This window comes from Micromesistius poutassou (genome assembly GCF_964030765.1).
Source record: "Micromesistius poutassou genome assembly, chromosome: 6".
NCBI lineage: Eukaryota > Metazoa > Chordata > Actinopteri > Gadiformes > Gadidae > Micromesistius > Micromesistius poutassou.
This window is the reverse complement of record NC_140276.1, coordinates 1,235,708-1,249,681: the sequence shown is the minus strand read 5'-3', so window position 1 is coordinate 1,249,681 and position 13,974 is coordinate 1,235,708. Positions and strand designations below refer to the sequence as shown.

The 13,974-nt window shown below is 48.2% G+C and overlaps 2 protein-coding genes across 2 annotated transcripts; both read right to left on the bottom strand.

Annotated features, from left to right (window-relative positions):
- Positions 1-542: 542 nt before the first annotated feature.
- On the bottom strand, positions 543-3,231 carry selenoh (selenoprotein H). Its single transcript, XM_084469379.1, has 5 exons — positions 3,171-3,231; positions 2,737-2,869; positions 2,249-2,391; positions 1,216-1,446; positions 543-764 (listed from the first exon to the last, which is right to left on the bottom strand). The coding sequence occupies exons 1-4, from the start codon at positions 3,184-3,186 to the stop codon at positions 1,247-1,249; spliced, it is 492 nt and encodes a 163-aa protein (XP_084325505.1). The 5' UTR covers positions 3,187-3,231; the 3' UTR covers positions 543-764; positions 1,216-1,246.
- Positions 3,232-10,417: 7,186 nt separating this feature from the next.
- Positions 10,418-13,974, bottom strand: rtn4rl2b (reticulon 4 receptor-like 2b; the record flags this gene model as incomplete). Its single annotated transcript, XM_084469069.1, has 4 exons — positions 10,418-11,281; positions 11,809-12,042; positions 12,304-12,530; positions 13,938-13,974. The coding sequence occupies 4 exons, from the start codon at positions 13,972-13,974 to the stop codon at positions 10,418-10,420; spliced, it is 1,362 nt and encodes a 453-aa protein (XP_084325195.1).

Genomic DNA, 13,974 nt, shown 5'->3' with positions numbered 1-13,974 from the left:
AAGTGTTTTTCGTTTTTTTTGTAATTATTAGGTGGGCCAATCGCTCCCTAATTGTAATTCAACAAGTAGACCTTGTTTTTGTACACGAGTTCCCAATATAAATTCATGATCAACCGTAACGACTAATGATGTCCAGGATACTGCCAGAAGGCCAATATTGTATGTTTTTTTCGACAATTTGGGTGGACCGAATAGGCTGTAATTTACATAATTAGGCCACAAGAGCACAATATGCACTTTTTGTATTGATGGCACTTTATATATTTATGATTAGAATAACATTGTGTGACATTTTTACCCATTCGATTTTTTCAATATGAGCAATGTATGTTTATTAACAAACGTATAGTTTGAACTTGTTTGGTTGATAAATAGGAATAAATAGGTAATGTCTTAGTTTCAATAATATCTTTGTTGACAAAGAGTGTGTTCAGTATATTCATATTATCAATAACCCCCATACTGGTGTGTGTGTGTGTGTGTGTGTGTGTGTATATAATACATGTAATAAATGTACCGTCATTCACACACTTCGAACAGGCTTTAGTTACAAAAATCAAGACACAAACATGTAGAAAAACAACAAAAAAAACAGCAGTACAAAACACCAGGAGATGGTGTAACAGAGATTCACCACTAGAGGGCGCCATATATCAACGTGTGGTAGTCCTCGGAGCTCTCTCATCAGAGGAGGGACTGGGCAGCGGCCCGTGGGTCCGTCCTCTTCATTCGGCTTCCAACGACAACACAGACAGAGTATTTGGCTGAAAAAGGAAAATTAAGAAACAGTGTATTGAACAACAACAACAGAAACAGATGAAAGTGTCCCCTCAAAGTCGCACGCTTTTCAGTCTTAGAATAAAAAAAGGATAATTTGATCGCTTTTTCCAAGTCCTAAACACACACTAAGATACAGTTTTAACAGCAGGCCTGCTTGTCTTTCGGCAGTGATGTCACTTAAATATACTTGACAGGAGAAAATCCATCCTATCTTCTTATTTTGCCGTATACAATCATAATTCACAATGACAATGCTCCTGTGCTGCTTAACTGGATCCAGTTTGGGGTTCAGGAGGTCCAGCCATGCTAATAATGTACGTCATTGTAATGCAAGACCCTTTTTTTTTTTTTTTTTTTTAACATATATTAGAGCCATGAAATTGTATCACCATGATAATAAAAACCCAAAGTCACTTCATGCGTCACAAAGCGTACCTCCACTGTGGGGGGGGGGGGGGGGTCTCTACTAGGGGCCCTTCAGGGCCTCCTCCTCCACGACCTCCTCCGGGGCCCCTCCCAGGGCCTCCTCCTTCGGGGCCCCTCCCAGGGCCTCCTCCTTCGGGGCCCCTCCCAGGGCCTCCTCCAGGGCCGCCACCACCACGGCCGACTCTGGGAACTTCAGCTTGCGTGGGGGGCCCTTCTTGATCCCCGTCCAGAGGATGCTCTCTGTTGGGGGGGGGGGGGGAGGAGAGGGGTCAATGGAAACTGAATGGAGGGTTTGCGGGGGTGTGACGGGTCCACAGAGTTCGAGCAACTCTCCGGACCGTCACATATGCAGGAGTTTGAGCAACTCCGAAAAAAAAAAAAAAAGGGAGAACGTATGTTTTTTTTTTTTTTGTTGTTGTTTCGTAGTTGCTCAAACTCTTCGGACACTCACACCGCAAACCGTAAAAGTGAAATATTTAATGCCCGAACTCCCAGTGCACTGGACATGTTTACCAGCGTTTAAACCTAACTTTAACTAATTGGAAGAGAAATGAGGGGAGCGTTCTTGGGCGAATGTCAAGTGATGGTAAATTTGTTCAACAGAGAAAGCAGTGGGAGTGAGCGACCAACCCTCCGAGAGAGAGAGAGAGCAGACTCAGAGCCAGAACAAACACTTGGTGCCATTGTGGAAATTGTCATTGTGATGAAATTAGCCCTCACACAAAATGCACAATTATCTGTTTGGCTGACTGTAGCAAATTCGATTTGTTTTCCTTGCCGTGATGCACGTGTTTGCGCATCGGAAATAGTTTCTAACATAAAGTTTGGCTGAAAACAAACGGCTGATTCCAGAAATCGTTGATCTCTGATCTAGCAAACGTCCCCACTAACGTAGGCTTTACGACGCAGTTCACTGTTATCGTCATCGTAACGACAACGTCTTCTATGACACAGACATCGAAAACGATGTCACTCGTGTCTGCCTGTGTTTGTGTTTACACTGCAAGCAAGCAAGCCTGGAACCAAACCGCAGCCGGTTCACCTTTCTCTCCCTCGATCAGTGTGATCTCAAAGCTGTTCCTGCGAGGTTTCTCCGGGTTCAGCACCACGGCGAGTCCAGGTCGGGCCGTCAGGAGGGCGTTCTTCACCCCCTCGGCGTTACGCCCGTACACTCGTCAGCTCTTGCTGTGGAGGAGTGAATGGATCGTTTAAGATGGGATAGTGCGCGTCGGTGAATAAACGTGATTTAGTAATTCATTTTAGTTTTACATTCTTATTAGGCGAACTGAATTTTATTACATTACAATACATTATTAAATGTTATTATAATGCAAAGCATGTTGAAATTAGACTTTATATCGTATGATGTATCCAACATGCGTGAGGCTTGTTGGATACACATATCAACCGACTGCACCTACAACTGACCTGGATACATAAGATATTTTATTTATTGATAAGGGTATCTAGTCAAATAATTTAATAGGAATCCGGAAAAAAACAAAATATAAACCTCCACAAAGGGCTCACCAGTGCTCAATGGTGACTCTACGACCCCCCGAGACACTCTCCTTCACCTCCTCCTGTTCTTCCTTCAGCTCCACCGCCACTTTCTCCTCCTCCTCCTGAACCGCATCGGCCTTGCGCTTGGTCCCTCGACGACCTGCGTTCACAACGACGGGATCATTAGTTTCACGATGAGTCAACAACAGCATCAACAAACCCCCCATCGACAGACGCGTGACCTCAATGTAAAAACCACAACAAACACGTCAACCGGTTGGCGTGCTGCACGGAACGGCATCTGTGCATCAAACTTAAAGTCAATCTGGCATTGACTTGAAGTCAATCTGGCATTGACTTGACATACAAAGTGCGTGGAAGAGACCAACATAAGACCGCATGGCCTACTATTAACGATTCATAGTTATGAGGCAATAATAACGACCGACTATCACGCCAACCTGTTTTGGGAGCCATGATGGAGAACCAAACTTTCCAGCGTGCGTTCCTTCTTCGGAGTCGGACGCTCAGGAGTCAAGATGTTGATCTTCTTCTGTGGATTGTTCAGGTACCGACATGAGCTGCACCGCCCCCTATGCTCCACTTCCAACACAAGAGCCCTACTTGATACACACCACTAATTGTTAATGAGACATTAAAGTGTTAAACTTTCAAGACCTCAATATTCAGTGCTTTGAGGGGGTAGGGCTATCATGAAACAATTTGTACACTATTACTTATATATAATACAAATATAATGAATTACTTGTTGTTTAATGCATTTTATAACCACCATCTTGGTGGTATGGTACCTATCTTGCCACCATTTGGTGGTACGGGACTGGGACCAATTTTGTTGCCATCTTTTACTATTAATCTGATTAAAAAAAAAACAGATCATTAGATCATATTGGTAGAGGATTATTTTGTGACGTGCGTCACTGCTCAAGACCCTTCTGCCAGGAGGTAAATACAGAGATCTACTGAAAAAGCCTTGTGCAAACATAGTGGGCTGTGTGTATGTGTATAGTATGTAGATGTGTGTGTGTGTGTGTGTGTGTGTGTGTGTGTGTGTGTGTGTGTAGGTGTATGTGTATGCATGCATGTGTGTGTGTGTTTGTGTGCGTGTGTTGTCCTAACGATCTAAGTTGTTTCCTGAATCTAATCTCTACTACGTGTGATGATCGTTAATTAATGGCAAAACTCCCGTAATGATAAAAAAGAGGCGGCAAAGCTCAGCGGGAGGCAACAGATGGATCTTTTGTGTGCTCAGTTCACTCCCAATCGGCATCATTCATAGATTCAGCCATCCTCAAACAAACAGATCTCCAGTCAACGTCACCGCTTCCGTCTGCGTGCCAGCAGATATGGGCTATACCTCTCGCTCGCTCCCCCCTCTCTCTGTCTCTCTGTCTCTCTGTCTCTTTTTCTATCTCACTCTCTGCCCTCACTGTCTGTTTGTGTGTGTGTGTGTGTGTGTGTGTCTCTCTCTCTCTCTCTCTCTCTCTCTCTCTCTCTTTCTCTGTCTCTGTCTCTGTCTCTGTCTCTCTCTCTCTCTGTCTCTCTGTCTCTCTGTCTCTCTCTCTCTCTCTCTGTCTCTCTCTTTCTCTCTCTCTCTCTCTCTCTCTCTCTCTCTCTCTCTGTCTCTCTCTCTCTCTCTAACCCACCAAAGCCTACGCTCTTGCTTCTGAGCCAGCCACTTACAACCTTCTCCATAGCCCTGCTAATGGTCCAATCTGGACCTGCATCTCTTCCTTATTAACCAGCACAGGCATGCCATCAAACACACACTCACACACAAGACACACACACACGCACACACACACACACGCACACACGCACACACACACATAAACACACACATGCCCATGCCCACTCACACACACACGTCTCTTACTGTAAAACCCTGCCTGCTGCTCTCTAGATATACTAACTCTTGAGGGACATAGGGACCACACAGCGCAGATGCCACCTAGCAGGGCTGCCTCCCCCGGCCCCCCCCCAGACACTGCGACCCGTGCCGGGGGGGGGGGGCTCTGCTGCTCCTGGTGACGCAGAGACGGGCGCAACTGAGGCTCCCTTCTGCTGCCACGCGGCGCTATCAATAGACACTGAGGACGATGATCACTCATCACCCTGGCAGGCGTTGATGTGCGCCCTCCGCCGGCCTGTGATATGCACGTGTTTGTGTGTGTGTGTGTGTGTGTGTGTGTGCGCACGTGTTTGTGTGTCTTTTTGTGTGTGTGTGTGAGAGAGAGAGAGAGAGAGCGAGGAAACATAGTAGAAACATAGAAGTTTCAGCAAAAAAGAAAAAAATGAAAGTAAAGTATAGCTGTTTCAGCGGCGATGACTCTTGTGGTGTTTGAGTGTTCCCCTGATGAAGTGCCGCCACAAGGGATGATTCACGTAATAGTTACCTGTTGCATTCGGTTCTAAACCGTACAGACACGCAAGAGTCTGTAGCCCCGCGCTCCACTTCCTCTCTCTCTCTCTCTCTCAGCCCTCCATCTTAGTCATGTTACTGCTCTTGTCGGACAATGGCCGCACGGTCAGTGGAACGGATGTCCATCCATTATGGATGGACCGGTCAGCTGTCACGTTAAACCGCAGATTCCTCTTCCTTTGTCGCTTATAGGAGCCAACCATGAGCAAACTTTTTTTATTATTATTATTATTATTATTCTATTTCCGTTTCTCATTTTTTTCTTATATTTATCTAGAAGCTCAAAAAGTTTCCTTTTTCTCTCTCTTCTCTTTGTTCTCTCTTCTTCTATTTTAATCTGTTCTGCTGACGCGTCCCCCGGCCCTAACATGGTAAATACTGAAACGGAAAGTAGCGCCAAATCCATTTTTATCCTCTAGAAAAGCTCCCTACGCCTCCCTGCGCCTTGTATGGGGGCCCCGCTGACGTCAGGGGCCCCGGGGTGGGGGCCGAACGAACAGAGGCTGGCGGCTCACTGGGAACGTACGTCAGCAGCCACGCCAGACACACGCTACACGACGCGCACCGAAATCACACTGTACCGACCGCGCACCGGGAACACACACACACACACACAGCTGAAAACACAGGCTTGGCGAGGAAAAACAGCCATCTGCGTGTGTGTGTGTGTGTGTGTGTGTGCATGTGTGTGCATACATGTGAGCATGTACATGTGTGTACATGTGAGCGCATGCCTGTGTGTATGTGTGTGTGTGTGTGTGTGTGTGCGCGTGCATGTGTGTGCATACATGTGAGCAAGTACATGTGTGTACGTGTGAGCGCATGCCTGTGTGTGTGTGTGTGTGTGTGTGTGTGCATGTGTGTGTGCATGCCTGGATGCGTGCGTGCGTGCGCGCGCGCGTGTGCATGTGTGTGTGCACAAACAAACGTGTCTCCATGCGTAAGTTAGGGGCTCGGCCGGGTAACAGAAAACTGAGACAGTATTGGGTGATTTTCACAAAGGCAGTGTGACAGCATTATTGTTGACGAGGAGGAGCGCGCACAAAAGAATCAGAAGAAGAAGATAAAAAAGCACCATGAAAGGCAGCCCGGTGGGAAGTGAGTGGGCTGGAGTGATGCTTGAAGTCTGAGGAGGGGTTGGGCTCCCCGTAAATCCCTGTTGCTAATGCCGTGCAGTGCCTGGAGCAGGGCCTATCACCCCCTGAGCACCTGGCAGGGAGGTGAATACCTCCGACTCCTACATACAATGGCAGACTCCAACCCCACATGACGGTGTGAAAGCCCAAGCTCGTGCAATGCCCACATTTAAACAAGAGATGGGTCTCTTGTTATGAAACAGCGCCTCTTTAAAATAGGTTTCCGAGTGCTGAAAATGGGTACTTTGAGAGTCAGAGCGTCAGAGAGCGGGGTCGTTACGTGACACTGTTCATTTTTACAAGGTTTGTACTGAGGCTCAGGTTTGTTCAATGATTGAACACCAGCACGAGTTTCAGATGTCTAACTTGCCCCAATAGCTTCACTTTTGACCATATCTATTAACAACCCCCATCCAATGACAGGATTATAATAGTTACAACAGTTACAAATGACCAAAGTCATTCCTAAATGATGGCACTCTCTTACTGTAAAGCGGATATGAATGTAATGTAATGTAAACTAATAATAATCATGTGTTTCTCCTAGTTGGGGTAGTTTAGTGGACTCAGGGCCTGTGGAAGAGCAGACCAGAACTTCACAAATAGCCGTTGGGAGGAAAGGGTAGAGGAGGAGCGATATAGGAAAAAGAGAGTGAGAGAGAGAAAGAGTGAGAGAGAGAAGGTTGGGGTAAAGGTCTTGTGAGCAGGCACGTGGGTTTGGTAACATATAGTGTGAGGCCAGAAAAACAAGAAGGAGGTGTCATTGAGGAGCGATGAAAGAAAAAAAATAATTGGAGAGAAAAAGAGAGAGCGAGATGGGGAAAGAGAGGCAGAAAGAGAGAGAGAGAGAGAGTGAGCGATAGAGAGAAAGAGAGAGAAAAGGATAGGGGGAAAGAGAGAGAGAGAGTGAGAGAGAGAGGGAGTGGCAATGGCGTCAGTACCGACCTTATTATTTTAATGAAGGGGGGGGGGGGGGGGGGGGTGTAGACTCTGAACATCACAGGAACGCAAACTTTCACGAGACAATGTGTTTGTCTGTGTGCTGCTACTTAATGCGCAGGAGCGCAGTGCGAGTGTGAGTGCATCATCGTTAACATCATCACCACCAGCAGCATCACCATCATCGTCCCCCTCGATGACGCTCAGGGTGCGAGCGAGCTGGGTCTGGTGAGGGGGAGTGATGAACCCTGGGACATCTTGTCCCTCTTCCTTCCTCCGCCAAGTCTCACCGTCTGCCCCGCTCCTGAATCATTGCTCCCCCCCCCCCCCCATTCCCCCCGGGGGTATACACTCACCCTGACACCCCCCTGATATAGCCCCGCCAGGCTGCGCCGGGGCGGGGGGGGGGGGGGAATGGAAATCGATCCACGGTTGTGAAGACTCGACTCCGGGGCGTTTGTTTCTAAACCAGTGATGTACGCACACATGCCAACACGCACACACACACACACACACACATGCACACGTGCATACCACCTGTGCACACACACACACACACACACACACACACACACACACACACACACACACACACACACACACACACACACACACACACACACACACACACACACACACACACACACACACACAGATGTGCACCTTGCACGCGCAAACCTTGCACACACAAACACACATCTTTTATGCACAGAAATACACACACACACACACACACACACACACACACACAAATACATCTTGCACATACTCTCTCTCACACACACACACACACACACACACACACACACACACACACACACACACACACACACACACACACACACACACACACACACACACAAACCCAAGCAAACACACACCAACACACAAAAACACAAGCACAGAGGTGTGGGAGGACCATAGGGTGTCCTCAATTCCGAGAAGTAGGCAGTTAATCGGGTGTGTGCACCAAACCAAGTAAACATGCACACAGATACTCACAAGCCCACAAAATCCTTGCGGCATTAAGGGATTCACAGGATGAGAGAAGATTGGGACGCATAAGACCGTGATTACAGCTAACTGCTGGAGTTTCAGAGAATCAAATAGAGAATGTGATCAATCTGATGTAAATAAAGATGTGGAAAGATGTAATTATGTTTAATTCTGTATTCCCTCTAATGGAAGGCCTTTTGAATAAGTGGTTCACATGTGATTGCTGATCTGTAGTTATTATTATCACAGGAAATTATTAATTGAGCACGTTTGTGTCAATGAATGTGTGTGTGTGTGTGTGTGTGTGTGTGTGTGTGTGTGTGTGTGTGTGTGTGCGTGAGTGTGAGTGTGTGTGTGTGTTTGTGTGTGTCGGTTGTGTCGGCCAGCTATATTCACACAGCATCTGTCTTCTGTCCATGCAGAGGAGGCAAGAGAACAGCCAAGCCACAGAGACTCCCACACTTGAGATGATTTTGTTATAAAGGATCGTGTTTATTCACATCAGAAGTAGAAAGACTCAAAACAGTCACAGTTTTGTTCAGTTACCTGTTCTATGCAAAAAAAAACCCTCACAGTCAGGATTACAATATATGGAAAGCTGATACTGTGTAAGTGTGTGTGTGTGTGTGGGTGATTTACAAATAACAGATTGTCTTAGACATGAATAACAACGCTTGGAGTGCATTCATCTTCATGAGACATGGTGTTTGATGATTCAGTGTGTGATTTCAAAGAAGTGTTTCTTTAAAAACACATATAAAGAAATCAAAGTAAAACAAACAACGAAAAACTAAATAAAGTTGCATTGGACGATAATCATTACCATCTATTTGGTGCACAGTGCACGCTGACTGTTCAAGTGGAACTAGCCATGATGGAGACACACACATGAACACAAAGGGTGGGGGGGGTCCAGAACACAGACATAGTGTTGCCCAGCAGCAGGTCTTACTGTCACCGCTGGATCCCAACGGCACCTTGACCTCCTGCTCTGACGTTCACACGAGCTGCCAGACCCCAACCCCCGATCAACCCCGCCCTCCCCCTCAATTTTCTCAGTTATCGCCATGACAACCACACAGAGAGACACACAGAATGGACTGTCACACAAAAGAACAAAGGGCAAACTATCCCCCCCCCCCCCGCCAAATTAGATTTGGGGAAAGGGAAGAGGGAAATTCACAGCATTTTAAAGGTGCCTTTCTTTGATGGTTAAAACAACCATATTCCGTAGTTCAGAGTAGAATTGATTCAATTAGAAATGTCACAACGGAGAAAGAAATGCACCTTATTAAAATATAGAATTAAATATAGAAATGATATATACCATGAGAGTGGTGCCAGTGGGTGGCGGTTATGTGTGTGTTTGTATGTTCTATGTACACAGATCGTCGTCTGCTATTTACAACAGCCGTTTCCCTCGAGGATGGCGGTGGGCTGATGTTGTTCTACGTTGAGAGCAGATTGGATTGTGGGAAATGTCGGAACGGCTGGTGGCTCTGAGCCCGGTGTGCTGGGCCACTGACCCACACACTGGCTGCAGACTCCCCTGCCGTCTCCGTTGTTCCTCCTCACTCCTCTCTCTCTCTTTCAACGCACCAAGTCTAAAAAGAGACTCACCCTGCTCTTCCTCCATATCTCTTTTTGGAGAGTCGAGGTGTTCCTCAATCTCTCCCTGCATTGTTTTCTTGGCTGACAATCGTTTGTGGCTTTGAGAGCCTGCTTTTCTTATCCATCCATGAATGTGTTGTCTGTATGTTTGTGTGTTACAAGCATTGTGCACAGAAGCTGTTGCAGGCTGTTGCACTAGTACGCGCAGCCTTACTACAGATGGCAGCATTCGTCTGTGTGCGTATTGTTCATGTTAACTGTGTTCCTTTCTAAAAGCCTGTGCTGGCTTAAGCGTGAAGCAGCTTCGACTGAGGCTCCAGGCTTGTTCTGCCCGGCGCCCACTGAGCTGAACTCTGCTCTGCTCACCGCGACTGGCTCTGCTCTCTCTCTCTCTCTGCATCCGGAATCAGCGTTGCAACACCCCCCCCCCCCCCCCCTCCCATGTCCCCCTAAAGGGTTACGACAGAGGTGGTGGGACGGGACTGAAAGGAATTAAGATCCAGGTGGTTGGAGAGAAGGAAAGAGTGAAGAGAGACCTTTAAGAGGAGTTGAAAGAGGAAACGATGGTGCCGGGAAGCACAGCTCAGCCGAAGAGGAGAGGGAGGGAGAGGGTTACCACGGAGACACACAGCAGGGAGGCCAGGGAGCGCCCGCTGAGGAAGGAGGCGGAGTCAAAGGCGTCGCCGTCGCCGTCGTAGCCGGGCGGGCACTCGAGCTCGAAGCAGCGCACGGCGGAGTCCTCGCTGCCGTAGTTGGCCCAGTACTCCTCCTGGTCCAGCTTGGGCAGCGCCGCCTCGTCGTCCGACAGCTCGTACTTGCTGCTGACGGAGGCGGTGGACAGCTTGTTCTTGCTGGACGAGAGGGGGAAGGTCTTGACCGTCTCGGCGCTCTTCTGGTAGGTGGACTTGGACGAGGCGGCGGGCTTGTTCTTGGCGAACCACCAGCGGGTCTTGGAGCTGAAGGTGGTGGTGGTGCTCCCGGACACGGAGCCCGGGTCGGGCACGGGGCAGGTGGCGAAGTCCATCTCGCGCAGGAAGCGCAGGTCCTGGCCGCGGCGGGCGGCCGGGGAGCCGCAGGGCACGTCGGAGGAGGAGACGCGCGCCTCGCGGAACCACTCCCACAGTGACTGGGCCTCGCAGCCGCACGACCAGGGGTTGTCGTTGAGCCGCAGGAACTGGACGCCCTGGGCGTCGCGCATGGCCTGGCCGGGCAGCTCGGTCAGGGAGTTGTTGAACAGGTACAGGATGGTGAGGCGGCCCAGGTCGCGGAAGGCCCGGCGGTTGACGTGGCGCACGCGGTTGTCGTGGACGAGCAGGCGGTCCAGGTTGACCAGGCCGCGGAACACGTTCTCCGACAGCGTGCGGATGCGGTTGCCGTGCAGGAAGAGGTGGGTGAGGTTGACCAGGTCGGAGAAGAGGTCGTCCTGCAGGAAGTGCAGCTGGTTCTCCTGGAGACGACACAAAGAAAACTGTTTACAGCCGGGGTCAACGTGTGTCCTTGGGTTGTGTCGTCACGGTGGTTGAACTCCAAAGTCGAAGTTTACCGTAATTATGTGATCGAATCTAATCGAATCTAGTCTACGTTAATGTCTGCGTTAATCTGCGTAAAATGCATTTTACGCATCGAGAGCCCAACCTATAACGAGGTATCAACATGTTGACATGCACGCAACGAATATAACCATTTGTAGGATAACTTTGAAATCGATTTGGGTTATTATCGTAGTAAAAATAATAACAAAAATTAAATAGGTTATAATAATATAATGATAATATTAATATTAATAGAAATAGGCCTACACAGTAAGATAATAACACAAAAAACAATGAACTATATCTCATATAACGTCAGAGTCATCATTGCACGCCAGGGGCCAGTCAGGGGTGGCGGTAGAGGGTAGAACATAACAGCTTCTGGACCTACTATAAGTCCAGACATGGACCAAAGTGTACACACAGTGCTCTGCGTGCGTACCTGCAGGTAGAGGAACTGCAGGCTGTACAGCTTGTGGAAGAGGTCGTGGGCGAGCGTGGCCAGCTTGCAGCGGTGCATGTGCAGGCTCTGCAGCTTCTCCAGGCCCCTGAAGGCGCCTCCTTCCAGGATCCGCAGGGAGGGGTTGTCCCCCAGGTCCAGCTCCTCCAGGACGCGCAGGTTGCTGAAGGCCCCCGCCTCGATCCAGGTGATGTTGTTGCCGTACAGCCACAGCACCTGTGTCGCAGACAAGGAGCCCTCGGTCAGTGTCGCCGTTTGTATGCAGAGTGTGTCACGCAAACATTTCACTGCACATCCTGTATCTTGTGAGTAGGGGAAAAATAAAACACTTTGAATCTTGAACCTTGTCTCAAAGGATTTAGCATTTTCGTTTTAGTCACTATTTTGTGCTTTGTGTCTCAAAAAATCATCCTTTGCATCGTCAGCGCGTGTGTGTGTCTGCGCGACGCGTCGGCGTACTCGTAGGGAGACACTCACCTGCGTCTCGAAGCCGAAGGAGTCGGCGCGGAGCTCCGTGATGCGGTTGTTCTGCAGGAAGACGCGCTGGGAGTCGTACGGCACGCCGGACGGCACCGCCGTGAAGTTCTGCGACTGGCAGCTGACTGTCATGGGCGTGGGGTAGCAGACGCACAGCCGGGGGCACGGCGTGGCGCCGCTGGGCTTCACCGCCACCAGCCACAGGACCAGCCACAGGGACAGACCGCCTGGGAGAGGGAGAGAGGGAGAGAGAGAGAGAGAGAGAGAGGGGAGGGGGGGGGAGAGAGAGAGAGAGAGAGAGGGAGAGGGAGAGAGAGAGAGGGAGAGAGAGAGAGAGGGGAGGGGGGGAGGGCGGGGGAGAGAGAGGCAGCAGGGGGTTAATCAACGCTGTTTACCCTGCGTGTTTGTGAACATGACCACAGGGGCAGTTGATACCACTGTCTACCATGTGACACGTGGTATCTGATGATAGATTCGTTTATCCAATATTTCTATGGGCTTGTGCGCACGGCTCCCTTTGTGCACGCACACTGTTGCGTCACGGAGAGCGTAGGGTTTCAGTTTTTTTTGTCAGCTGTACATTATGTGTCCGTCAGCTTGTCGCACAAATTGGCACGAGCATTATTGATGCGACCGTGATCCAACGCATGCCCCGCGGAGCGGCACGGGGAGAACATTGAGGCGCGTGCATATGCATAATACAGAGAGGGGTGGTACACAAATTATTTGGCTGTTCATGTCCGCCTGATGGCTTTAAATAAAAAATAATTAAAAAAAAACAAAATAGGAAACACAATACTAAACTGTAAAATGTTGCCGACTGGATAGCGTTTGCACCTTGTAGCCCAGTTTACAAGACATCTACTCTTGAATGATAACGGGTGGTCAAATTAGGCCGCGCGTAAAAACCGGTAATCGGATCTGGTTCAATGTCATCCTCCTCAATAATATAACAGCGGTTTGGCAAGCTCGCTTAAGGGCACACAAAAGTGGGCCCACGGCTGAAGTAGAAGCATTAAATAATAATGAGTATTCCCATTCATGTGCTCTGAGCGAGATTTTCCAGTGGCTCAGCTGGTGACCTCAACTAAGTCGAACGGTTAAGGTTGCGCCAGGAGAGAGCGCGCTGATCTGCAGTTGTGCCATTTACGCATGGAACGGCCATTTACGCATTAAAAATACACATTGTCCCGGTATTCTTGAATGTATTCTTATAGTAGTTAACTCCAAAGTCAAAGTTTATCAAAATTATGTAATGTTTATCAAATCTAGTCTACGTTTAAGTCTGCGTTAATATGCGTAAAATGCATTTTACGCATTGAAAGCCAAACCTATAACGAGGTATTCACATCTTAACATGCTTGCAACGAATTTAAGCATGTGTAGGATAACTTTGAGATCGATTTTGGTTATCATCGTAGTAAGAATAATAACAAAATGAATAGGTTATAATGATATAATGATATAAGAATAGGCCTACACATAATAACACAAAAACATGAACTATAACTCAAATAAAGTAAGAGTCAAATAATGCCTGATATAATCATAAAAAACCTAAATACATAAACATAAATATTAAAAGTATACAATTCAAAGTAATACGCTGGATAAGAAAAGCAGAGGAAACTTACTTTTAAAGTTCTGTCGGGTGGATTTGCGAGACTCCAT